Raw genomic sequence first — 26,910 nt, forward strand, 5'->3', positions numbered from 1 at the left:
TTTTACAAAATATTGCCTTAAATAGTATGATTTTTTAATGTTTTTAGCCAACCAAATATTGTTTTTGCCTAATATTGTCCTGGATTAAGAGTATGTGTCTGAAGTGCTTCCGTTTCCTGCATTGCTAGCAGACGCGCACCTGCTGAAACGTGTACAGTTTTTTAGCTATAAATATGGATCCCATTAAAGAACTCGGAGAAAGACTGCGTGAAGCAGCATGTATTGGTGACATAGACACTATACAAAATTTAATCGAATCCCAAAGAATTGATATCAACAATGCAAATAGCATGAATGGTTGGTAAGTGAAATAAGAAATCTAGCTGGTGTAAGACCACACATGATTGTTTGGCAGCCAATAATATCATATTCATATCGAGTATACTCATGACTTTTGCTGCAAATACTGCAGTTCACTCATAGATAGAACCTGAATGACAACCATCTCTTCATAAGTCAGCATTTTTTGTGCAATAAAATGTGTGTACAGGGATTGCCATCCTAATTTGCTTTTAAAAGGAGTGGTTACTGTGGAGATTGTAAATTGTGAATAATGAATTGACAAACTGTCAAGATAAATGCAGGAGACGTTTATTTTGTTTTTTATAAAACTGTTGCTGATACATAAAAGCCTCTCATAACAACAAAACATCACATGAAAACAACATTGTGTGTTAGTTGTACACGTGGACTGACTGTTGGAAATTTAATGACAGCTTGTCATTTACCAGTTTGGGGGAGGCAGGCCAGAAGAGAGTGAAGGAAGAGTCCCTAAAAGAATGATAGTTTCTGAGTGAGGGTTATGAGAAAGAGAAACAGAAATATATAATTTTTTAGAGGCTCATGAAAACAAATGGATACCCTAGTGTTATTTCATGATTAAGATAATATTAGTTGAGTTACCCTTCACATTAACAAACTACATCATTTTTCATTCTTGGGGAAAGCTCATGGGCAAGCCTGAGATGTGACATACTTAAGTGGATGGTAATTATTGTTTACATACCTCTGTTCCATAATCCCTGTGACAGACATGACTCATAATTAGGAAATTATTGTTTAGTGTACATCATTTAGGGTCTGTGGGTTTTTGGATGTATAGCAAAGAAAAAGTGATTATTTGGTAGATTCTCCATTATCTAAATTTTTATTTCATTTAGAAACCTGAACACTTTTAACTTCAAAATTTGTTTGATCAGTGAAACACAGTGAAAATTTTGAAATTATTCTACATTGTATTATTGTATCGTCTGCCATGAAATGTGAGTGACATAGATTTGAGTAGTGTCTGTGTCCCTCTGTTTTTCCTTCCTTCCTGTGGGGACCCTGGGTAGAATATGTCCCCAACACACCATTGCTAGTCGTAAGAAGCGACTGAATGGATTGAGTAACTAGGCTTGGTGACTTGGTTAATGGTGTGTAAACGTACCCCTACAACATGGTTGCTGCTCATAATATTCATCACTGGTTTGTCTGGTTCCGACTTGATTATTTACAGGATACCATCATATTTCTGGAATATTGCTGATCTGCGACACTAAACAACAAACAACACACTAATTAGTGATAATGTGTCATGTTGAGGATCAGGTGGTTAAGACATGTGGCCTGATTGTATGATATCAAGCCCATCAAAAACTGTTGGAAATGTTGTTCCAATTTTTTTTAAGGTTTCTTAATTGTACAAAATACATCATTATGCATCATGTAAGTTTGCTTCTTGACACCCAACAGGACTGCCCTGCATTGGGGAGCCAAGAGAAACCATGTGTCTGTTGTGAAGTATCTAATGGATCATGGTGCAGACCACACTATCCGAACCAATGAAGGACAAATCGCAGAAAATCTTACTAACAACCAGGACATCAGACTGTTGCTTGGCGGTAAGGGACCAGTTATTTATGATAGTGTTAGTGTGGGTATGTGGTTCGAATAGTGCCCATGGCAGGTAGATCTCTTGTCGATCTCATGGTATCAAAACTGTAGGGTCCTTAAATTTAGTAAAGACCTGCAGCTTCTCAAGTCTGTTGATCCTGATGGCAGCCTGGCAATTGTTTTTATTTCAAACACTGCATGGGAGACATACACATGTTTGTGGAAGATCCTGAATCTTGTCTTTTCAAGGAGGGTTATGAATCAAATGACATGGAGGGTGAAGGCGGGGGCATCATCCAAAAATATGGCAAGCATTAGGGGAGGGTTAATATTTTCAATATGTTAGTGTGTCAAAACCCTCTGAACCCCCTGGTTAACATGTTTAAGTAATAAAGCTTAATGCTTAGGCTCTAAACTGTAAGTTATCACAAACAAAGAGCTGTGAGAAAGCCTGAATTTAGTAACACATCATCACTTAGATGTTTTGTTTTTAAGTTTTAGAACAAAACCTGAACAATGAGTTCTGATCTTTATTTGATTTATTTTAATATACATGTATTTATATACCAGTATGTCTGTTCCTTCTAATCCATCCATTATTTCTCATTTAATAGTTGGGAAAATAGGCATAATAGGATTGGGGTTGGCTAAATTTATATAACACAGGAGTATGTGAAATAAGATACCTATATTTTCTGTTGTATGGTTTAACCTTTTATAGTTAATGAAAACACATGACATACAAACTTGCTAACCCTTTCATTTATTATGACGGTCATTTCCAGCTTCAGGAGATGTGCCACAGAGTCAGTCTAACCTGCCCATCACTCCCAGTTATCTACAAAACCCACCCTTTCCACACAGCAAGAGCAGGAGTGTGGATTCCAACCACACCCTCATGGCCAGCACTCCAGTTGTCACTAACCATGCAGGACAGGGAGACAATGGTCAGACCACTCTTTCCTTATCACAGCGATGTCTATATTAGTGTTGTTTATAGCTGAAGCAGCTTTTTCCAGCTATTTGTAGTGGGGAAACGGTGCAGGAAGGTCACGATGCGATACATATCGTGATATGCATATTTGCGTCAAATCACATGGAAATGTCTTGACTGAATATTTCAGAGCAGGTTCAAAAGGAGACATTACCTGGTTGACACATGTTCGTTGTGGCTATTTTTAGTAGTGAACACATTTTGCAATTTTTGACTGACAAAAACGCAAGGGGTCATTAAAAGAGCAGTAATGTATTTTAGCAAGTGTATCGCCTTGTATTGATACAGAAAAATAATGTATCGTGTATCATATTAGCGATTGAAAACTCACGATGCACTGGTGCACTGATGTATCCTTTCACCTTTAGCTATTTGCAGCTTTAATAATACAAGTACAAGCATATTCTGATTAGTGTGTTTGTATGTTTAGATTGGGACCATTTATTACTATGGGCAGTGGGGTAGCCTAGTGGTTAAAGCATTCACCCGTCATGCTGTGAAGTCTATTTCTGGTGTCCCCTGCATGATATTGCTGGAATATTGTGAAAAACCATACTCACTCATTCATTAATTACTAGGTTTTGTTTATTTGGGTGGCTTTGCTGAAGATTGGTCTACAAAGCAAACAAAATACACTAGAATTCGGGGTGGTTCATATGGCATAAACATTAAGTCTAGCAAATTCATGATGTATTTGTTTCTGGGTAAGTATTGTGTGCTAAAAATGATTTGGTATCTCTTTACAGAGCTGGTCTTTAAGGCTCGCTTGGCCAATTCTGATGACAGAGACTTTATTGAAGTAGAGCTGGACAAGAATATGCTGACATATGAGGCACTACTAAATTTGTTGTGTGCTGAGCTTGGTGTGGAAAGAAGACTTGTACACAAGATCCGCAAGTTGCCCGACACCGTTGTTCGAAAAGATAAAGATGTCCGTCGTCTTGTTGATTTCCAAGCCTTGGAACTTGTCCTCACAAACAAGGCTGTAAGTGCATCGTCCCGAAACTATGGATATTCAGGAAGTCCAGGCATCAGATCAGAACAAATTTTGTACTGATTTGTGAGATTTGTTTTTACATCTAAAAATGTACAGAAGAATTGTTTACAAAACATTTACACCACTTTTGAGGTGTATAAGGGTTTTTCATCCCTAATAGCCTTTGTCACGAATGCGTATCAGTGAGTTTTATCAGTTATATGCACTACTAGTTTTGCTTCAAGTAGCTGTTATTCCTCTCATGCTGAATAGATATGCAGTCTGAGCCAAACTCTTCAGACTGAACTAATCTATGGGTGACTTTTGTAATTGTTTTAACTGTTACTATGTGGGCTATCATGTGCTGAGCTTTCAATACGGAAAAAAATAACTCAGGCTTCAGACAACTGGCTCAAGTTGGAAACTGAATATGGGGCAAGAATGGTGTAGACCACAAATTAAAGAAGAAACTATTGGACCTTTAGCTAGGATATGTTTGAAACTGAGAATAGTCAAATTTACTCCTCTTGTTAAATGGGAATAGGAAATGTGATACTGTCTCATTTATGAAGCACATCTGTTTCTAGATTGGGGCGGTCGGGTAGCCTAGTGGTTAAAGCGTTCGCTCGTCACGCCGAAGACCCGGGTTCGATTCCCGACATGGGTACAATGTGTGAAGCCCATTTCTGGTGTCCCCCGCCGTGATATTGCTGGAATATTGCTAAAAGCGGCGTAAAACCATACTCACTCACTCACTGTTTCTAGATTATTGAAACAATTAATAATGCCATTTATTTAATAGTCATCTCCTCAGTAGTGGTTAATATTATAAGAATGTTGACTGATGCTATTATCAAAGTGCTGAAAATAGTACTGGCATGTGTTTTCACAGAAAAGAGGGTTCTTTGTAGCTAATTCGAAAAGGTCATGTTAGAAATATTGTTGTTTTTAAATGATTGTCTTTCAAATGTACCTTTGTCATCAATTCTTTATATTAACTGTTGTACAAGTTTATTGCTAATTTTACAGCTTATCACTTTTCACAAACGAGTTCTGTTTGTATCTGGCTGACTTTTAATGTGTTCAATTCATGTTTGTTTTTGCATTGTTTGACAATATACTTGTAAAACTAATCAAGGTTTAGAATTTTTGCAATCTATTCCACTTTTGTATCAGACTTACAGCATTCTCAAAGTGAAACCAACACAGAAAATGGTTTATTTGTCTGTTATTTTGCCAAGGGTCAGAGTGCTGAACCCTGCCAAGTCAGTCAATCTCATTAAAATGAGGTCTTTTACACCAAGTTTATGCATCTAATACTAATACATGTCTAATTGCAGAAAATTAAACTCAAATTTTAGTATCTTGGATTTGTAAAGGATAGCTCTCTTGTAGATTTTGTTTCTTTTGTACTGGAGATATCAAACAGACACACAAGATGCATCACATGATAGGGACACACTTTGAGGCTGATTTCAGTTGCAACAAGCAAATATGAACAGAGTTATATCAGAAATGAAAGAGAAAAAATTAATTCATATTAATGTATTGTTATCAAAATGTTTTCATGAGAATAATTACATAACAGCATAGGCATACTGGGTCTTCTATATGGTAGCAAACAGTGTTTTGTAAGCTGATTTACTTTGCATGGGACACTTTACACTTTGTTACACTTTGTTAATCAGCTGAATTTCCATACACCACTGAGTTTATAGTATTTATGAACATATTTCTTTTCATTTGAAGAATATCTTCATGGTGTTGTTTTTATTGATAAACTGCATCCCAGTTTTACCTATTATTTTTTTTATTTGATGTCTGCACTGATCATACAAAACTGGCAGCCATGACTAGTCACTGGCACCAATGCTGTGATGAATGACTCACGTCCTCATATTACAATGACTACTTAATTTACAGTCCTATTTTGGATCCTGTTCACATGAGTTGTCACACAGCGGTGTCAAACCTTGACCATGTTAAGTAAAATTGTGTTTTATGTTATATGTCTGACATGTGTATTGTATATCTAACACATTTGAAGTCAAAGTTAGATGTCATTATATTGTGTCATGTAAAGAGGTATTTTAGTTGTATTCTGTTAAAATGTGTGTTGTTGGTTTTGGGCAAAATGTATGCATGTCTTTCTTCCCACCCCTGATGCTTCCATGAGCTTTGATCAAACCCTGTGATGTGATCTAGACCGATTACAAGTAATTTTGTGGTTCTAATTGTGGTTCTTTATTTAAAAAAGTGTATATAGTAGGCTTTTTTAAACAAAAACAAATGCAACCTGTTAAGGACCTGCTGTAAAGTTAGTAGTACTTGACGTATATTTTCATGAACCAAGTATTTTATTTAATCATTGAAAATGTATATGGGTCAGAACATAATATTTGTGTTGGTTCAATAACTGGAAGCATGTCTCTTTTCCAACGCCTCACAGCCCACACTCTAGTAATTTCTTTACTGCATGGGGAGAGGGGCTCTGTTTGCCTATTGGTCTAAGGATGTGTGCAGAATTATGTCCCTTTACCATGACAGGATCTTCTGGTTGTAGATATGAATCCCAGATTCATACTCTTAGCATCCTTAGGTCTGTCAGTACCATTCCTATGCTCCTTTTTTCCCCTGTGATCTGCGTCACAATGGGCTTTATTACTCACTCATACAGGCCAACTGCTTAATAACAATACACCGTTATTAAACAGTGTTTAATAACATCATGTGTAGACAGGATTATTTTGGTCATCAGCTGGTCATTTGAATGGGTAGCTCTGTGCAGCTGTACTCTGCAACATCGACTCTACTCCTAGATGGATAGACCTGTGAAGATCCGGGTTAGAATAGGTCTTCAGCAACCTATGCTGGCTGTAAGAGGTGACTATGCTTGTCGTAAAAGGCAACCTGCAGCATCGGGTGACCAGGCTCGTCGACTTGGTTGATGTATGTCAGCGTATTCCAATTGCTTGGATCGGTGCTCATGATGTCAAGCTAGACTTTAAAGCTAGATTTTCTGTTGAATGCAGATTTTGGTGCAGAACTTGGTTATGTTTGTGTATATAATTCAATTATGAACATAAATTTAAAATTGCTATTTTATCGTTTCCCATATTAGAAAGCTGCACACTTTATAGCCAGGTCAATCCTTGAGAGAACAGTCTATGGTTGAATTATCAGTTACAAATGTTGTATTCCTACGCCACCCTTATACCACCAGCTATTTTCAATAATTTTCATAATAACACTCATCCTTGTTTTTATTACGAGTGTATTTCAAAATGTGACTCACTTTCCCTCGTTAGAAACATTTGTATATACACTTCTAATAAACACAATATCTAACAGGGACTTGTTTAGTAATCTATATTCCTTCCCAAATTCTGCATTGTGCTGCTATAATTGAAGTATAATAGCTACCCAGTAAGCAACATTCATCCAAACCTGCTTCTTCATTGGTCACATGTCCATGGAATATAAGATGAGTATATTTTTATCAAATTACCATGTATAGAATAAAAGAATAATCCTTTCCAAAAGATCACCACCAAGTTCCTACGGTTGTTTAGTGATGTAAATAACTTTAGGATTCCCGGGTGACATTGTGAGTATGGATAGGCAGGATACCTCGATGGCATCAGCTCTCCCTGGCTATCATTGCCTACTCCCACTGCCGACCCCTAGTGTCTGTACCATGTCCAATGACACAACAAGGCTGCTCAATGGCATCACTGGTAACAGTGGGGTATGCACACTCACACTCACAACTGTATTTCAGACACACTGAGTGTTAACCTGTATCAGTCCATCCATGAGTTTTTGTTAGCTCACCTGACTTGAAAGTCAAGTGAGCGTATGTCATTGTGCGTCTTTCTTCATCTGGTTGTCCGTTATGGTCGCCCTTCCATTGTTCACTTTTACATTTTTGACATCTCTGAAACTGAAAGGTTGATGGAGCTGAAACTTTGTATGAATGATCCTACCTATGGGGTTTCTAAAACATGCTCACAGTATTCCAGTGTAATTTTCAGCATGGCATCCGATATTTCTTCATGAATGTATTTTGCACATCTTATATGTGTAGTGTTCAACACTTTTTTTAAATCCTGGATCTGCCTCTCGATATTTGTGTTCTTGGATTAAAATCACTTTTTTTGTGGCTTAAAATTCTTGTCATGGAGGTAGTATTTCATGTTTTGCCAATATTGAAGTCAGATTGTGGAGACTTCAGTTTATGTCAAAGCAGTTTCTCTTACATTTCTTGTTCGATGTAAGGGGTGCTTATATCCTTCTGGTAGTGCAAAAAGAAATGATGGAAAAACTGCTTTGGCAATATAACAGTACCTTCATGTTCTTGGCCCCTTACTTTGTATTTTTGTCATGACTTTGTTTTAGTATTTCACGAGTGGTTATTGTGATGAGCAGCATAATAGTCATGTTTACATATCTCAGGTTTTGCATAATGTTATGCTTCTATGAAAATTGTTAGGATTCTGTTATTTTACTGCTTTGCTCCATTATTACTTGCACCAGCATAGGTGAAACCCTGTTAGACTGGACACCCTGCTATCCAACACAATTTGTGTTGGGGATATATAGACTAAGAGACATTACTTTGTACCCAGCTTTTTTATCCCCCGCCCCAACAAAGTTCGCGGGGGATATAGAAATGGGTTCCTTCCGTCTCTCCGTGTGTGTGTGTGTGTGTGTGTGTGTGTGTGTGTGTGCGTGTGCGTGTGCGTGTGTGCGTGTCGAGTGTGTATACCGAAATCGTTTCCGGAGCATAACTGAGAAACTGTTAAATGTTTCTCTACGAAACTTTGTATGTCTATGTCAGACTGGTGCCTTTTGCTATTTAGGAATATTTTAAAAAATTATTTTTTACGTTTCCATGGCAACAAGTTGGACTTAGGTTCGTTAGTGTCAAGTTCCTTTCCGGATTGAATTATCCACATCTATGAGACACATGCTGAATTTTTGCCTTGCTATTTATGAATTTTAGAAATTTGTATTACTGGGCATTATTGCCAGAAATATTTCCTTGCCAACATTGCATGTCTATGTATAAAGCACATACTGAACTGGTGCCATTTGATATTGAGGAGTTTTAGAAATGTTTATTTTAGAATTTCCATTGCAGCTATTTGGACATGGGCTAAGAGAAATGTTGGGTCAGTTACCTGTTTTGGGACCATAACGTGTTAAAATTGGCGGGGGGATATAGATGACTTCGTCGACTGTATGCTTGTTTAATCTGGAAATTGGTAATCCAGAAAATGTCACTGAGTAGGGTACAGTCAGGTTTTACAGGGTTTCACCTATAGTTGTGACATGACAATGGTTGACTGATTGTCCTTGCCATTTCTCAAAACCACCCCAAGATGAAGATATATTCCCACCTTTTTTCTTTTACTTTATACATTCTTGACATACTTTTATATTACAAATCACATTGATCATATTACAAATATGTCTGTAGGTATCTATCTCAGTAAAAAAAGTGATTTCTGATTGCTTCCATTATAATATAAAGAATCAAAATATATCAAACCTCTGTAATGGTTTTTATGATTACCGTACATGAACATGATGATATATTATTGTTATCAGGTATCAAGTTCGGTTGATTTTCAAAGTTCTATAATGATCTATCATTTAAGGGAGTCATGTGAGCTACAGTGCCTTGGAAGTGTCAATAGAAGGTGGTGTCAAATGAATCCTGAGCAAATTTTGACAGCCCTGTCTAAATGAAGGATGAATGGTTTCTTAAGCCAATCAAAAGTCCTTGATTCGGAAATTTGCTTTTTAAAAAGAATATCCACACAGAACAAATGTTTCAACAAGTGGTACTCCCTTTTGATGTAGATGCTCAGCAATGAAATAATATATTGATAACAATATAATGGATCTGCCTTATTATTTACTTTCAGATTTGGTCATTTAGGGTTTTTTTAAACCGTGTAGTGAAATATTGATTACCTTTAAAAGTGATGACTCCTCCCCTATAGGCCTACTTTGAAATTTGTGTTTTTCTACATTCTATATTTTTGTGTCATTCATGAAATATTGTACCAGCTGATCTGCCCAAACAATAGTGTGTTAAAGGGAAGACACATAGTTTAGGTTGTGTGACACTTTCTAGATGACATCTTCATGTGCTTGTGAACTTGCTGCTTGTAAATAATGTAACTGGAAACATTGAAGCTGAATCTCTGGGGTTATAAAGATGTGTGATCAATATACCCAGTAGTCATGGCACAAGATGAGGAACATGTACTTATGGGGCAGAAACAAAATACAAAAACACAGTGAACAGTTAATATCTGATGTCACTACATGTCTAAAAACCTACAATCATCGTCAACAGATATGGCTGTTCAGGTCAAACAAAGGACTCCCAGTATGTTCCTTTTTTACTGTCCATAAGTATATATATATTCATTCCCCGATGGATCCTGCTGACGAAAAGTAAATTTTATACCTAATGGGGCAAATAAGATGTTCATTTGTCATTTCATATGTATGTATGTGATTTAAATAATATATATTTGTAGTGAAGTGGAATGCATAATCAAAACTTTGAAGATGAGTAACAGCTTTGTATTAACATACATAATATATGTATATCAGGTACAAGAGTCAAAGCGAGAAGGGTCTGCTTCCTGTTTGCTAGTAGATCTTGATGTTTCAATTTTATTGTTGTTCAAAAGTGGTCAATTCTGCATATTCCTGCATTGCACGGTACACTTTGTGGTCTGAGAGAATTATGACAGTGGATTTTGCAGGGGATGAACTCGCAGCTGAAATGTAAACATTGCAAATAAACTCTGTTGTAAAAGTACCAGTTTGTTATATTCCAGAAAAAGGATACTTCATAATGGAGACCAGATCCATATTCCACCAGAATAAGGTTCTGCTGCACTGCTTTGTTTAATCTGCATGATAATACAGCAGCCTGTAAATAATGAAGTATGGACCAGGGTCACCATGAGGTATGGACAAGTGACACCATGAGGTATGGACCAGGGACACCATGACGTATGGACCAGGGACACCATGACATACGGACCAGGAACACCATGACGTATGGATAAGTGACACCATGACATATGGACAAGTGACACCATGACATATGGACCAGGAACACCATGACATATGGACAAGTGACACCATGACATATGGACCAGGAACACCATGACATATGGACAAGTGACACCATGACGTATGGACCAGGAACACCATGACGTATGGACAAGTGACACCATGACGTATGGACCAGGGACACCATGAGGTATGGACAAGTGACACCATGATGTATGGACCAGGGACACCATGACGTATGGACCAGGAACACCATGACATATGGACCAGGAACACCATGACATATGGACAAGTGACACTATGACGTATGGACCAGGAACACTATGACGTATGGACCAGGAACACCATGACATATGACACCATGATGTATGGACCAGTGACACCATGACGTATGGACAAGTGACACCATGACGTATGGACAAGTGACACCATGACGTTTTGACAAGTGACACCATGACGTTTTGACAAGTGACACCATGACGTATAGACCAGGAACACCATGACATATGGACAAGTGACACCATGACATATGGACAAGTGACACCATGACGTATGGACAAGTGACACCATGACGTATAGACCAGGAACACCATGACATATGGACAAGTGACACCATGACGTATGGACCAGTGACACCATGACCTATGGACCAGGGACACCATGAAGTATAACAACACTGCTGGGGCACATTGACCAGCAAGCGTCCAAGTCACAGAGCCTGGAGGCTTATCCTGACATTAGTCGGCTCTTGTGACAAGCACAAAGTAATAGGGTCCTGTTTTGATTCAGCAGTGCTGCAAGGCGAGGTGAGGCAAAAATGGGGATGGTCCATAACGTTAAGTTCAAGATTATTGCACATATATACCAACGTGCATGGATGTTTGTTTGTTTTGTACTAGTCGGGACCATTCCAAGTGTATAGTGCTGGCCGACCTAGATACCATGCTACACTCAGACACAGTATACCGTCTCAGAGCCAACCAGTCCTTGTTTTATCCCCATAATGCTGAGCACCAGGTAGAGAAACAGCATGTACCATCTTTTAACGTCTTTTGGTATGATGAGGTTGGGGATCGAACCCCTGACCTTACGCTCTCTAGGAAGATGCTCTATCACAGAGGAGGTCTATTGTTGCACAATAGACATTCGTGACCAACTCGTGTTATTCCGGGTCAAGCCGAATAGCGACTCGTGCCCCTCTCATAGCCATTTTTGCGACCGGGTTCCGTCTTAGCACAAACGGCATACCTAAAACAATTGTCAACTCGTTGCCTAATGGTTCACATATATTTCCCCATATATTATATATATTTCAGATGCAATTTAGAGCACATCTGGACATGCAGAATTATACAGTATGATTGAACACATTTAACAGTGTCTTGGGTATATTTTTAGATGCAAGACATATGTAAAATCAAAAATTATTTCTGAGGGATTCTTTGATGAACAACTTGAAATCAAACGCGCATTCTGATTGGTTTGTCGTATTTTTGTACATAACATTCATCGATAGGGGGACGAGTCTTCTTACAGGTTACGGAAAGGGGCAAGTGGTGACGAATGGCACAATAGAATCATCTGTGTTTAAACTATTGCAACCTCAGTAGTCAAAATGCCAAAAGGGTTCACCCCTAAACAGCAGTTAATTTAAGGGACAAATCTGAAGACAATAGCTATGTACAGAGATTTATTCCATTTCATTTTAGGCAGTCAGTTCAAGATTTGGTTTTCTGTTTCTTCTTCGGTTGCTTGATGCCAGATTTTACTGTCTTTTGTTTCGGTGCCAAACTCTTTGACTTAGTTGGATTCTTTCCAAACTTCTTTGAAGTCTTTGCTTGAGCAGATTTAAACTTTTTCTTCTCAGTAAGACTGTCTAGGTCAAGGTCATCATCTTCAGCTACACGCTTGACTTGAATAATTTTGACATCACCAAATTGAGAGACCTTGACCTTGGCTCCGAGAATAGTTGTAAGTTCTTCCGGCTCACTGTCTACAACCTTCCTCTCCTTGGGTGGCAAAACAACATCTCCATCATCTAAAAATAATATGCAAATAATTGATTTTATATAGAAAGCATATTTGGCATTAATCGTATCTTAATAATCTTTACTAACACCAGACATTTACATATTTCAGAAAAGAAACTACATGTAGTTTCATTTACAAAACCAAATTCCTTGAGCTTGATTACCTATTCATTTGGGATTAACCCCACAGGATAAAAAGATAATTCCATATATAGAAAAAGGACAGTTAAAAATATTGTTCTCATGATTCTTTTTAAAACTAATTCTTTAGGGAGTTGGATAAATATCCATAGAAGTACATCTGATTTAAGCTGGTAAATGTTTATATTAATTTTTAATTATGTACACTGTGTATATCAATGATTTTAATGAATTTAATAAATTTACTTTTCACCTGACAACTGTCAAGATTGCTGCCCACTTGTTATTTATTAATTTGAAGACAAACAACTGACATGACTGATGTTCATTTTATCTCTTCTGATTTGAGACACTAAGTGACATGGCATGGTTTGATCAAAAAGTTGGAATCTGATACAAAAATAAAAGATAGGGATTGAGGCAATTATAGTGGTGGGTGGGTCATGAGAAACCAAAATTTGATTTTTACAAACCTAAAGGAGACATATTGTTTCATTCAAACCATACACCCAAACTGTAGTAATGAACGATGGCTTACATCAACATGAAAAGATGTTGAATGAACATTACCTGTGCTGAAATACAAGGGAACAGACATCGACAGTCCAGTCTTCATGTACATGCTCTTTATGTTGATTGGTCCTCCTGGAATGCCTGCTGCAAGATGATTGGCTGCTGAGATAACATTGTCCACCACATGTTCTATCTTCATCTCTGAATGTGCAACTGTGGCCATGCTGTGAGATGAGATGAAGAGATAATAATAATAATAATAATAATAATAATAATAATAATGATAATAATTTCTATGTCACTAAATTCCATTCACGAAGGCTTTAACCAGTAAGCTACCAGACTGACCACGAGACCTAGTAAATCCAGGGTAAGTATACATATGTAAAAAATATTTAGATTTTACTAAAATATTTACTTATCCAGCATTACTCCTTAATGCATCTGTATCAGACGGTATGGGGGTGGGTATACCTTCCGATGTAATCCTCAGTATGGAGAAACCATTCATAAGACATACATGTCAAGGGAACCATATGGTGTGTTAAGCACCGATCAGTATTACTCGCTCAATCTTGTCAACAGAGAGAAAACAAGAATTGGGGATAAGTCCAGGTAAAACACAGTAAGAAGAAAATAGCGTGAGCTAAAATCTCAAAAACTGAATGTCTGAGCCACCAGGTGCGTAGTAATGGTGCTGCTGTTTGGTATGCAAGTGTAGGAGGTACTCAGCCAAGAATTGAGGTGACGCTGTAGTGGGATCGTGACTTTACACCTTACAAAAGGTTGCAAATGATTGCCACTTATCATGAAATAGCCCCCGGGTAAATGGACGGTGTGTCAAGGCAATGTCTGAGCCAAATAGCCCTTAGCACCCAGCGCTCTTTTAAGATGTACCAAGCTTGCAGACGAAATCTGTCTGGCATTGGTTGTGGTAGTTTGCTGTGGGGGTGGATAAAAAGGTTTGACCACTGTCAGGGGTAGTGGATTTTTTTCTGTGAGATTTCTGAGATCTACAAACCTCCTCGCCGGCCACCAGGGCATGACCAAATCAGAGGAGGGTGGTTCATGGTTGCTTTTATTTTGTGTATCACCCTGAGATGTAGTACAGGAGGCGGAAAATCATACACTTTTAGCCCTTTCCGGGGGATGCTGAATGAGTCTACCACCCAAGCCTGCGGATCAGGGATCGGGGATCAGATGTGTTGTGAAGAGATCGATTTTGGTTTGACCGAACCACTGATGCAGCAGTTGAAACGCCTCTGTGTGGAGTTACCAGTCTGTTACCAGTCTGAGAGTGCGTTGCCCCTCGGTTGCACAGGCACCATACCACCGTGCTGTTGTCGTGGAGATTGCGAGTTTAGTGTTCCGTAGGCGCTCCTGCCAATGTGATATTGCCAGAATGAGAGCCTCCAACTCAAGTACTTAGTGCGCTGGACCACAGCCCGTAAGGTGTCTGGTCCTGTAGATATGCACCCCTCCCTCTAGGGAGGTGTCTACGAACAGGTGTAGTGTTGGGGTTAGCCCTGATAAGGAGACACCTTAAGATGTTCAAATCTATCATCCACCAACTGAGTTGAGTCCTTAGGTGAGATGGTAGAGTGATGGCTTCATACGTTTGATGTAAGGCACCAGGAACTGTTGTATTGGCGTAGGTACAGCCTCTGCTTGTCAAATCTTGGGCTGATGTGAGCAATCCTAACAACACTTGCCACTGGTCAAGTGTGTGGGATTGTCAAAGGGCAGGTGACATATGGCAAAGAATCTTGAACCATCTGTCCCGTGGCACTGACAGAAGGTCCTGATCTGTCTTGAACAGACCTCCTATAAACTGGAGTGGGTAAGAAGGAAGCAATTCCCACTTTGCCTCGTTGACCATCCATCCCAGTTGATACAGTAAGTGCCTGGTAAAGTCCGGATGGAGAACCAGGGTAGCCATGTCGGGATGATTCAGGAGACAGTCGTCTAAGTACAACTCAGGGAGCATGTTGAAGAGTGACTGACAACTGCAGCCATTTTCCAGCTGAGCTGCTAATTAACTCTCAATTAATCTTGTACATGGAATAAATCTCAGTCCTATTCAAGAAGGGAGATGAATAAATGTGCGTTCATGAGATGTTTGACTCACAATATGTCATCATGCTAGAACCTACTAACTGAATATTAAAATTTAAGATATTTAAAGGAGAAATGGCAATAAATAAATTGTTCAAAATGGCTGCCGTGGCTAATGAGATCGAACCTCTTGCACAAATGGGGATGAGGTGTTAGAGAAGGGTCATCATTGGTTGATTGTCATTCCATTTTGAAAAATAAAAATGTCTGAGTAATGGCCATGGTTGCTCTTGCACAAATTAAGGTGTCATCATCGGTGGTAACAAGCATGACAAGTATCAGTTTCACTGGTCCTGTAGTTATGGAGTCCCTGGTGGCTACAGAGTACACACACTCACCCCGACGCCCCTCGTCCACTGATGTAGCACTGAGAGTTATCAAGGGCTTCCTGCAGCTCCTTCTTCAGATTACTGGCACCCATGTTCACACCAATCGGCAGTCTGGAAAAAGATGGCAAAACTCTTGTTAGCTACAGTCAATAATGCTACCTTCACGTTGTTGGACTGTAACTGGTTTGGAACAGATAGGGAGTGGTTGGCTGTGCCAAAAAAACCCTGGCTATGCCACAATCACATGTCACTGGGAGTCCATCTTTCCCCGAGGGTTCTATTTGTTCATTTGTTTGCCGTTTATCACCAAACTCAGCAATATTCCAGCTACATAATGGTGGTTTGTAAATAGTCTGGACCAGACAATCCAGTGATTGACATCATGAGCATCGATCTACGCAATTGGGATACGATGACATGCATCAACCAAGTCAGCGAGTCTGACCACCCGATACCGGCAGTCGCCTCTTATGACAAGCATGGGTTGTTGAAGACCTATTCTAATACGGATGTTCACGGGGGGCCGAGGCTCTGCATCTTGTTAATAGTCAAAAGAGTAAAGCTGTTTGAATCACTGAAACTAACTGAAGCTGGATGCCCCTTTGATTTCAGTGGTATTTCTATTCTTATCATGATACAATGTTCGAAATTAAGCACAAAAGTCAAAGTTCCTTGTCATAACCCTAATATTAACAAATGATTAAGATTTTGGTGGTGATTTTGGCTCCAAAATTTTAAGTTTACACTTTAAGTTCATTTAGCGTCTTTTTGTTTAGTTTATATACCTTTCAAATGAGTTTTGAGTTGGATTCATTTGATATTTTCATGCTGTTGTAGTAAATATCAAATTCCAGTTTGATTATTGTGATTGTGCAAATTGGTAAGTATGGATTAAACATCAAGGCATGTAAGAAGTGCAGGGTCTGTCGTTCCTACATGTCAGTCAATGACCCTCCTCCTGCTGGTGCCTAGTGCCAAGACATCACATATATGGCATGGACTCTAGATGTGATCTGTGTGAGGATTACCCAGCACACCTGTAGCAGATAGCCTGCTTCTCAACTGATGTTTTCGCTAGTGGAAAAGTCGTCTCTTCCCAGCTTCTAAAGCCCCCAAAGTTTCATAAATGTTGGTTATTGTACCAAATGATACATGCTAGTTTGGCCACAGGTAGCATTCAGGGAATATGCATGGTTTAGCACCCTTGACATCAGAGCAGGCCACACCATGATGGGGCTTCACCAATAGAAACTACATCGGACTCTTAAGCCAGAGACACATTCCGGACATGTTATCCTGCTATCCATGTTGAAGAGTGACTGACAACTGCAGCCATTTTCCAGCTGAGCTGCTAATTAACTCTCAATTAATCTTGCACATGGAATAAATCTCAGTCCTATTCAAGAAGGGAGATGAATAAATGTGCGTGCATGAGATGTATGACTCACAATATTTCATCACACCAGAGTATTCAAAGTGTGACAGGATTGTATCCAGGAAGAAGAAAAGATGTGGCATTGAGAATCAGGCTTCACTATAATGAAGAATGTGGTACACGGGGAGCATGTTGAAGAGTGACTGACAACTGCAGCCATTTTCCAGCTGAGCTGCTAATTAACTCTCAATTAATCTTGCACATGGAATAAATCTCAGTCCTATGATACAAGAATGAGATGAATAAATGTGCTTTAATAATACTGAATACATCAATACTACATGTTCTTAACATCCTATATCCTGATCATGAGAAATTGGGAACATTGAAACAAGATGGTTGCGACAATTTAAAAATTATTTTTAATTCCCCTGTATATATGTTTTTAAGGAAGACTAGGCTTGAACCAATCGGCAGTCCTATCATCTTACTCAACGATAGAAATTGGCACTAGTACCATTGTCCTTGCCAAACTGCCAAATTGTTACCGGTAAATTATCATAAAGACAAGTAGAAATCTGCCCTTTTTAAGGTTTTGCTATATTTTATCATTATAAGTAAGGGGTTAGGAGTAGTGGACTAAAACTGTTAGTTTCTGTTGCTGGTACTAATTGTTAAAGTTATTCAAAATACCAGCTGACTGCAGAGTCAAAGTTTGTAATGCACACCCATCTAGCCGGCACTGATCACCTTAGTTACACAGACTATGTCTAAGTCCCACACATGATGCTAAATAGGATGTTTCAGCCATCAATAAGCCTGGAAAAGAGCAAAATCTATCAGATCACCAAATCTCATGTTTTCAGTTATATGCTTTACTGATGCACAAGGATCTGCCGGTCATTTTAAACAGAGGCCTGATTATTTTATGTTGCGTAACACAAATGATTAATCATGAAAACTGCATGTCCTAACATTCCTGATGTATCATCTTCTGTCTGAGAGTGACTGACAACTGCAACCATTTTCTGACTGAGCTGCTAATTAACTCTCAATTTATCTCGCACATGGAATAAACCTCTCCCCAATGCTGAAGAGAGATGAATTAATGTGCGTCTGAAAACGCAATCTCAACACAAGCCAGAAAGTGTTTATTTGATCGTACCCGTCCAATAATAAACTATAATGTAAACATTTCATCACCACCACCACCACCAGTGTCATGAACTATCCAGACTTAGAGTGTGTCCAACTGCTTATTGCAGTCATTACCACAAACACTGATTACATAAAGGGAAGCATCTAACACAAAAAATAAAAACTCAAAGACTTCATATCTTTCTGATGTTTGTCTGCATGAAATTACATAATACTTCTGAAACACATTTTAGAAAAAGAACTCTTGAAGTATTATTGGCAGGGTGGAGTTGAAAATATTTAAATGAAAGAAATATGATGTTTGGACAAAGTTGGAAGTTTTTTCTGAATGACAACAGTTGTTCCCTTCCCTACTGTTGAGATTTTAACATACATGAGAAAACAAAATGGACAATTTTCAAATGCAACATACATACAAAAAACTGCCAAACAAGTTCTGAACAGGAAAACTGTGTTAAATCGTGTAACATCAATCTCACATGACCAGCAGGTCACCTATCCAAGAGCTATCAATATTCAGCATCCATTGGGCTCACGTGATCTCAGTTTATGGTCTAATCATGACAAGCACAAGACACAGGGGTCATCATCTTCCCAGGAATCTTGGCTTGCATGTCGAAACATTGTCTCAGTGTCTCAACTACTAACTGTATAATTCCTATTGGAAGGTGATGCATAGAGCCATCTTACGGAACAAAGATTTGTTTTGTTTGTTTGTTGTTTAACGCCGCAGGCAGCAATATTCCAGCTATATGACTGTGTTCTTAAAAAATTTTTTGTCTGGACCAGGCAATCCAATGATTGACGTCATGAGCATCAATCTTTGCAATTGGGATACAATGACATGCATCAACCAAGTCAGCAAACTTACAACAGCTCTTACAAGTATGGGTTGCTAAAGACCAATTCCTAGACTGGACAGCCTTTAACTATTCTTTGTCTGAGAGTGACTGACAACTGCAACCATTTTCTGACTGAGCTGCTAATTAACTCTCAATTTATCTCGCACATGGAATAAACCTCTCCCCAATGCTGAAGAGAGATGAATTAATGTGCGTCTGACACTGAGTGCTATTTATAAACACAGAGCATGGCTTCCAGCAAGCAATAAGCCACTTATCAACAAGGACATCAGGGTCAAGGTATCTTGGGAGGCAAGTAAATTTTCTCCTTGTCATAGTTAGCTTACGCATATAGGTTACACCATGAAGATCCTATGTTTACCTGTTAAAATGCTCAGTTCTACACAGATGCGGACATACTGGGCCAATTTACCCATGTCGCTGACATTTGTCTTCATTGAAGAGTGCTTAGAATTCTTACCTCCTCCTGCCATAGAAGGCTTTGCCGAGAAAGTCCGGAAGTAACCGAATGACACATTTATCTGCCAAAAAGACATCAAACCGGTCAGAGAGTATCCTCTTGGCTTCATAAGGTTTGTACTCTGTTTTCAAAGACTTCAAAGGAATAACCTGCATAGAAAACAATGCATGCATGATGCAGTTTCATAAATTATCACAAAAGAATGAAATATTGTAAATGAAGTCAATTGCCAAAGAGAGGATCAACAACGGCAAGATTTAATGTAACATAGTTGATATTGACATTGTACATTATCAGTAATCATAACTCCATGTCAGAATGATGAGATCTGATTGGTCCATGTGATCTTGATAAAATACTATGTATCCCATCTTGGAGGAAATAAATATCTCAGCGGGAGAATATATCTCTTATACCCTGCCACGGACAAGGTAGGCTGCATGTGGATTTCTGAAAAGCAAAATAAATCCTTTATACCCCGCTTCGAAGCCTAAAGCTGCACGCTTTTTCCGAGTTAACCTCAGCTCAATCGAACAGCTGTTATCTCAATCGAACAGCTGTTATCTATCAATTTTGAATTTGTTAATGTGTGGTGTGGTGTGGTGTGGTGTGGTGTGGTGTGGTGTGGTGTGGTGTGGTGTGGTATGGTAGGCTAAAGTATTTTTTCATATGTACATAACTTTTAATTACAATTTATCAGTTAGTAGTAACGTTGTATGACCCTGTTACCATTCTAATTAGTTTATTACGATATACATTATAAGAATATATAATTAGTTAGAATATGTTAGTTACATACAGTATGTTCATTATCACTTAATAATTATATTAATATATTTTGCATCCGTGTATATTGATGTATTGCACAGATATGTGTGACACATTGTACAGATACGTGTGACGTATTGTACAGATATGTGACGTATTGTACAGATACGTGTGACACATTGTACAGATACGTGACGTATTGTACAGATATGTGTGACGTAATGTACAGATACACGTGACGTATTTTACAGATACATGTGACACACTGTACAGATACGTGTGACGTATTGTACAGATATGTGTGACGTATTGTACAGATAAATGTGACACATTGTACAGATACGTGTGACACATTGTACAGATACGTTCAATTTCAATTTCTTTATTCAACGTACAGGCCTATAGTACAATCATGATTACAGGAGCAATTGGTACAATCATATATTTTCCAAACTTGATTTTCTTTGTATAAAAGCATGATATATGTACATAGAAAGATTTCTTATGGTTTCAATGTTGCTAGTTGTCAGTAATAGTTTAAACTTAAATGTACAATGCTTTATATGAAAATATTTTGGTAAATATACTTTTCTTAGTTCATCATAATGCGGACATACTAGTAAAAAGTGATACTCGTCCTCAATTAATCCTAGGTCACATAGTGGACAGAGTGACAGATACAGATACGTGTGACACATTGTACAGATACGTGTGACGTATTGCACAGATATGTGTGACACATTGTACAGATACGTGTGACGTATTGTACAGATAAGTGTGACGTATTGTACAGATACGTGTGACGTATTGTACAGATATGTGCAGTACTGGATGATGTAAAAAAAGTGATATTTTTTTAAGTCAAGTGATATCAATATTTCAAAAATTCAAAGAGTAACTATAACAGGTTGTATATATTTATTAGATTCTACATTATATTTGCTTATGTTATTTCATTGTTTCAGACTGACGTTTCAGGCTGTACATGCAATTCATAACAAACACCATCAGCTTCACACACCCCTACATCTGTGTGTGATTATTTGACATAGTATATCAGTTACTACTATTGGCCAACACAAGCAGGGCTACATGGTGCATGCGTGCGTGTGCTAATGCTGATTTTATAGTGCTAGCCCAATTAATTCCATGTCACAGTTTAACATGGATACCCCCTCAGATACAGCATACTGACTCAGAGCTGACCAGTCCTTGTTTTAGCCCCTGAATGCAAACCACCAGGCAGGGTATCAACAAGTACCTCCTTTTACGTCTTTTGGTATGATGTGGACAGGGATCGAACCCATAACCTTCCGCTCTCGGGCAGATTTGTAACAAGAGTGAATACATGGACAAATACATTAATCACAAAGCTACCCATTAGTTTCCATGCATGAAATAAGATTGACAGAGCTACTGTGAAAATGGGCCCTGTGTAAATGGTACACAAATACACCGTGAAGCAATGTGCATGTGTGTTGTGTTGCTAGCCTACTCCTTGTTACTATAAAAACATGGAAAATATAAAAATTCAAATACCTCTGTGACAAAGTTGATGTCATGTTTGTCAAGCAGTTCCTTGTAATGGTGGATAGTGGGATCAAAGTCTCGCTTCTTCTTGTTCACGTCTTTCACAAACAAACACACGTCCATTGTATCTCTCATTAAGGAGTGTGGCAACTTCCTACAAGACAAATCCATTTGAGTGATTACAGGACTGTGGTCTGGGGCATGGAAATGAAATTTAACCTTCTAATCTTAGGAAATGTTGTATTCAAAAGAGTTGCACATGTTGTAACACTTGATGAAATTAATGTAATGTTTACAGGGTTTTACGCGACACAGAAATGTGTGTCCAGTTCAATGCATAGAATGGACACAGAAACAAGTATATATTGCGTCCTTTGGGGCTTATATTAATATTCATTGTACCAAATTCATGACAAGGAACATAAAGTTTCTGTAATTAAAGTAATAATAAAATCTTACAGTACAGTAAACTAAACCATTTAAATACTTTACAGGACGCTTGAAAATAGTAATTTGGGTCTTCTTGGTCCCGAGTTTTCTAGGTCAAGGAAAAACCCTGTGTCCACCAGTTGCAATGAATGATTTTATAAACATTTCCAAAAAGTGAATAAATGTAACAATATATTTCACAAGATATGTACACAGCCATCTGGATGGCCTAATGCAAAATATCTCATAAATAGTGTTGTGTTATTTCACTTTAAACTTTACTGTAAGATGAGGGCGTTTACTGCTGCTTTTACCAGTATTTCAGTTACCAGTAAGTCACAGCATGTGGGAAGAAACATAAGTGCACAAGTGGTAGGTGTTTACGACTTAGGTGAAATCCTTCAGAACAGGCATTATAAGAATCTGGGACTCAAACCCATGATGTGTAGACCCTATACAACTTACAAGTGAAGTGTTTTGTTCTTGACATTTGGAACTTTCTTGAAAGTAAACTGCAAATGAATTTTCTCTGCTTCATCAATGAAGCTTGCCTTCTTTGTGTCTTTGAGTAAATTAAACAATGCAGCCACCGCCTTCTGCACCTGAAAAACACAGCACATACAAATGACATACTGAAAATAGATGAAAGTATAGATCTGTTTTGCAAGTGTAAGTGAAAATGGCGGCAACATTCCAGCTTTATCTCAGTGTCCTGTACAGAACGTAACTGGAGTTAAAAGCAAAGTCTATGACTGGTATGACGGATAGCAGACCAATACAGAAGCACAATTAATTTGTATGCAAACAAAGTAATATTTCCCATGTATTCAGGGTGAATTTGATTATTTTGGTGAAGAATATGCATTTGTTTCTGTTTTTTAATGCCGCAGCCACTGACTCAGCAATATTCCAGCCAAATAATCGAGTCTGGATCAGACAATCCAGTGATCGACATCATAAACATTGTCCTACGCAGTTGTGATATAATGACATATATCAACCAAGTCAGCTAGCCTGACCATCAGATGCTTTTCCTCGTCTAATACGACAAGCTTAGTCGCCTCATGACAAGAAGTTGGCGGTACAAATTCTGAGCAGGGATTTTGGCTCAGAATAATAAAATCACGACAATTTGAGCTTCTGAAGACACCAGCTCCAAAAGTATGGCTTCGATTTTCTTCATCTTTGTCTCACTGTGTAGCTAAATGTATTGGCTTGAAATGAGTGTTTAGTTTTATAGGGCTATTTACCATGATTTACAGTGGACATTGTTGAATTTGTCCTCGAACGAACTTAGTGAGTTGGCCTCGTTACACCCCTTTCCTTTTACACAGAACACTTACACTGGGTGTGACCATGTATCTTGTAGCTGGTATATTTGGCCTTACAAGACCCTGTGTTACCATCATAAGGCTAAGGTACCCCTCTTCATTCAAACCCACCTTCACAATCCTTAGGCTGGCACCGCTTGCTGATCAAACACCCATTTATGATCCTTTAGAGGGTTAGGCACCTATTCACAATCCATTGGGTTAGTTGTAAGGTAGGGCCTGGGTTAGCTATCCCTTTTAACAAATTAATGTGTCTTTTTGGCCTATCTCTAGAATACCACAAACTTTTCAAACATGACATACCAATGACATTATTTGTAGTATTTTCTTGCCAGTCACACCGGTGAAACAATGCCCTGTGAGTGAGTATGGTTTTACGCCGCTTTTAGCAATATTCAAGCAATATCACGGCCGGGGTCACCAGAAATGGGCTTCACACATTGTACCCATGTCGGGAATCAAACCCGGATCTTCGGTGTGACGGGCAAACACTTTAACCACTAGGGTACCCGACCGACCCACAATGCCCTGTTATGTCAGGGGTCATTGAGTGTGAATAAGCTCTGCTCAGTGACCTATCATCTCCACACGCAATAGCCTTGAATAAGCCCAGCAATGTTGAGAGTTTTTAATATTTGTTTACTAAATATAGCCTGCGGCAGTGCATTTTATAGCAAGTGCTAGTTTATGAAAGCACTTTTATTGTCAATATATTTTTTATTTCGTTTTTTTCAAGTGGTTAAAATGATTATAAATGGGAACTTATACACATACATTATTTTTTTTTTTCATTAATTTTCCCTATTTTCCACAGGAATGCAGTTTATTCAGTATATTTTATTGGCGCCAAACACATCCAAATGTCCCCGGTGTTTGGGGATGTTACCCTGAACTCTATCCTTAGCGCTAATTGGATCCCCTTTACGATCATTAGGGTAAGGTACCCATTTAGCATGTTTAGAGGCTATCATAGATTCTATAGCGGCTCCTAATATTCTTCACACAAAATTGTCGAGAAAGCAGGATGAAATGGTTAAGTGTCGAATATTTTGGCTACTGGAAACTAGGGCTGCAATGAATACACTATGAGGCGAATATGATACGTATCACGAATATAGGGTATCTAATACGAATATTTATTCATGAATACAACAAGTCAGCAGTTGATGTATTATTTATCATATTCCGTGACAAATACAGTGATCGCTTGCTACAACACTACCTTGGGGGTCCAAATAATTGGTGATCGTTATTGACAATCAGTCGTTTAACTGGGGTGGAGTTGTAGATGACCTACAAGACAGACGACTGCATGACATGTATATATTCCATTTTGCATATCTTGCTTTGATAAATAAGAGACAACTTCAAGTAAAATTCAATTCACAAGGGGATACAATTCACCGAATAAGCGAGTGAATCGTAACAGCCCAACTGGAAACTGTCCTGGAACATACATACAAGCCACTTTCACCCACTGTTTTTTCAGTAATGATTCAAAAGTGGACTCACCCTTGCGGCGTCACTACCCATGCTTAAAATTATTCCGAATGTGCCAAATGGCATTGGGATCACTCGTAAACGTCAATAGACTAAAGTCATAAAACATCATGCCCACCTGTGACCTTCGTAAGTGTCCATCACCTATTTCGTTCAGTTCCGAAACGCACAGGCATGACTAGGTAAATTTGCACTTAGTTTCACAGTGTGAACGTAACTCAGTCGGTTAGCTGTCAGGTTAACAATCCGAAGGTCACAAGTTCAAATTTGACAGATTCTCACAAAAACTGGTTGCTTGTCTTTAAGACAACAGCGATCGTTGTGGTACTGTATTCTTAAGGTGCTCCATATTTTTGTAATCATTCCGATGAAAAAATGGCTAATGCACATGCGCATAGAGGTAAACAATTTGGTGCTAATGACTAAGTAAACAAGCACTCAATATTTCTGATAGCGTCTGTGGTCCTGTTGAAGGGTGTTGGCTAATTAGATTAACTCATTAGGCTGGCTTCAAACTGGCAATGTGAGTTCGATCATCCACATGGTGCTAATTGAAATCTGAAAAAGTGCACACGGTAAGGTTTACAAGGCTGACCCGTGATAGAATACGTCTTCAGCAACCCATGCTTGCCGTAAAAGACGACTATGCTTGTCGTAAGAGGTGACTAACGGGATTGGGTGGTCAGGATCGCTGACTTGATTGATGCATGTCATCGATCCCAATTGCGTGGATCGATGCTCATGATATATATCACTGGATTGACTGGTCCAGACTCGATTATTTACAGACCGTCGTCATATTGCTTGAAAATTGCCAAGTGCGGCATTAAACAACGAACAAACAAAGCTTGTCCCTTTAAGCTGATGTTGGATGATGGGTTCACACCATTCAATCATGTTTTATTACATTTTACTTATTTCTAGGCCATTTTATTCTTCCTGTTAAAACAAGTTTTCCAGAATCACCTTCACATTTTAATAAAAAAAATTTATTAAAATGTCATATTGTTAGTCCAAGGCCAGGAATGTTTAAAAAGTCAGTTGTTGAACAGGTCTATAGGCCTACAAGAGATTTGAACCATTTCTTTTAAAAAACGAGTTTCATTATTCAGCTGATTTGCAAAACGTCTAAATTCGTCCAGGCAGTTCATTTCATTTTCCAAATAACATAGCATGTGGCCTACAATATACCTCACATTTGTCACGAATTCTCCATACCGAGAATATGACAACACACAAAATCCATACCTTAGCTTTCTCGAAGTCCATTTTCCCACGTGGGTTCTAATTTGTGTGGACACTACTTCCGCACTGAATGTATTAAAGTCAAGGTCGAATGTGAAGTATATTTGTGGAAATACACATGTGACAATTTGTATTTCTGTCTTCTTAAAACCTTACCTACCTTTTTATTTACAC

At 38.4% G+C, this 26,910-nt stretch overlaps 2 protein-coding genes across 2 annotated transcripts; one reads left to right on the top strand and one right to left on the bottom strand.

The window, feature by feature from the left end:
- The first annotated feature begins 91 nt into the window (after window positions 1-91).
- Window positions 92-8,591, top strand: LOC124144568 (ankyrin repeat domain-containing protein 40-like). Its single transcript, XM_046514042.2, has 4 exons — window positions 92-301; window positions 1,735-1,883; window positions 2,661-2,822; window positions 3,616-8,591. The coding sequence occupies exons 1-4, from the start codon at window positions 174-176 to the stop codon at window positions 3,924-3,926; spliced, it is 750 nt and encodes a 249-aa protein (XP_046369998.1). The 5' UTR covers window positions 92-173; the 3' UTR covers window positions 3,927-8,591.
- A 4,035-nt stretch (window positions 8,592-12,626) lies between these two features.
- LOC124144566 (ribosomal L1 domain-containing protein 1-like) lies at window positions 12,627-26,893 on the bottom strand. The gene is made up of 7 exons (XM_046514038.2): window positions 26,740-26,893; window positions 23,126-23,262; window positions 22,241-22,385; window positions 19,934-20,082; window positions 16,087-16,188; window positions 13,691-13,857; window positions 12,627-12,987 (listed from the first exon to the last, which is right to left on the bottom strand). Exons 1-7 carry the CDS (start codon window positions 26,758-26,760, stop codon window positions 12,668-12,670), a joined length of 1,041 nt encoding a protein of 346 aa, XP_046369994.2. The 5' UTR covers window positions 26,761-26,893; the 3' UTR covers window positions 12,627-12,667.
- Window positions 26,894-26,910: the final 17 nt, after the last annotated feature.

The sequence above is a fragment of the Haliotis rufescens genome, unplaced genomic scaffold (genome assembly GCF_023055435.1).
Source record: "Haliotis rufescens isolate VD_foot unplaced genomic scaffold, xgHalRufe1.0.p SCAF_11, whole genome shotgun sequence".
NCBI classification, from domain to species: Eukaryota; Metazoa; Mollusca; class Gastropoda; order Lepetellida; family Haliotidae; genus Haliotis; species Haliotis rufescens.

Excerpts from the sequence above, each read along its gene's own strand:
- LOC124144568 (XM_046514042.2), top strand. The coding sequence starts at position 174 with ATGGATCCCATTAAAGAACTCGGAGAAAGACTGCGTGAAGCAGCATGT. Across the intron at positions 302-1,734 it reads GCAAATAGCATGAATGGTTG|GACTGCCCTGCATTGGGGAG; the intron begins GTAAGTGAAATA and ends GACACCCAACAG. Across the intron at positions 1,884-2,660 it reads CATCAGACTGTTGCTTGGCG|CTTCAGGAGATGTGCCACAG; the intron begins GTAAGGGACCAG and ends GGTCATTTCCAG.
- LOC124144566 (XM_046514038.2), bottom strand. The coding sequence starts at position 26,760 with ATGGACTTCGAGAAAGCTAAG. Across the intron at positions 16,189-19,933 it reads GCCTTCTATGGCAGGAGGAG|ACTGCCGATTGGTGTGAACA; the intron begins GTAAGAATTCTA and ends ATCTTTTTCCAG. Across the intron at positions 13,858-16,086 it reads AGTGGACGAGGGGCGTCGGG|CATGGCCACAGTTGCACATT; the intron begins GTGAGTGTGTGT and ends CTCATCTCACAG.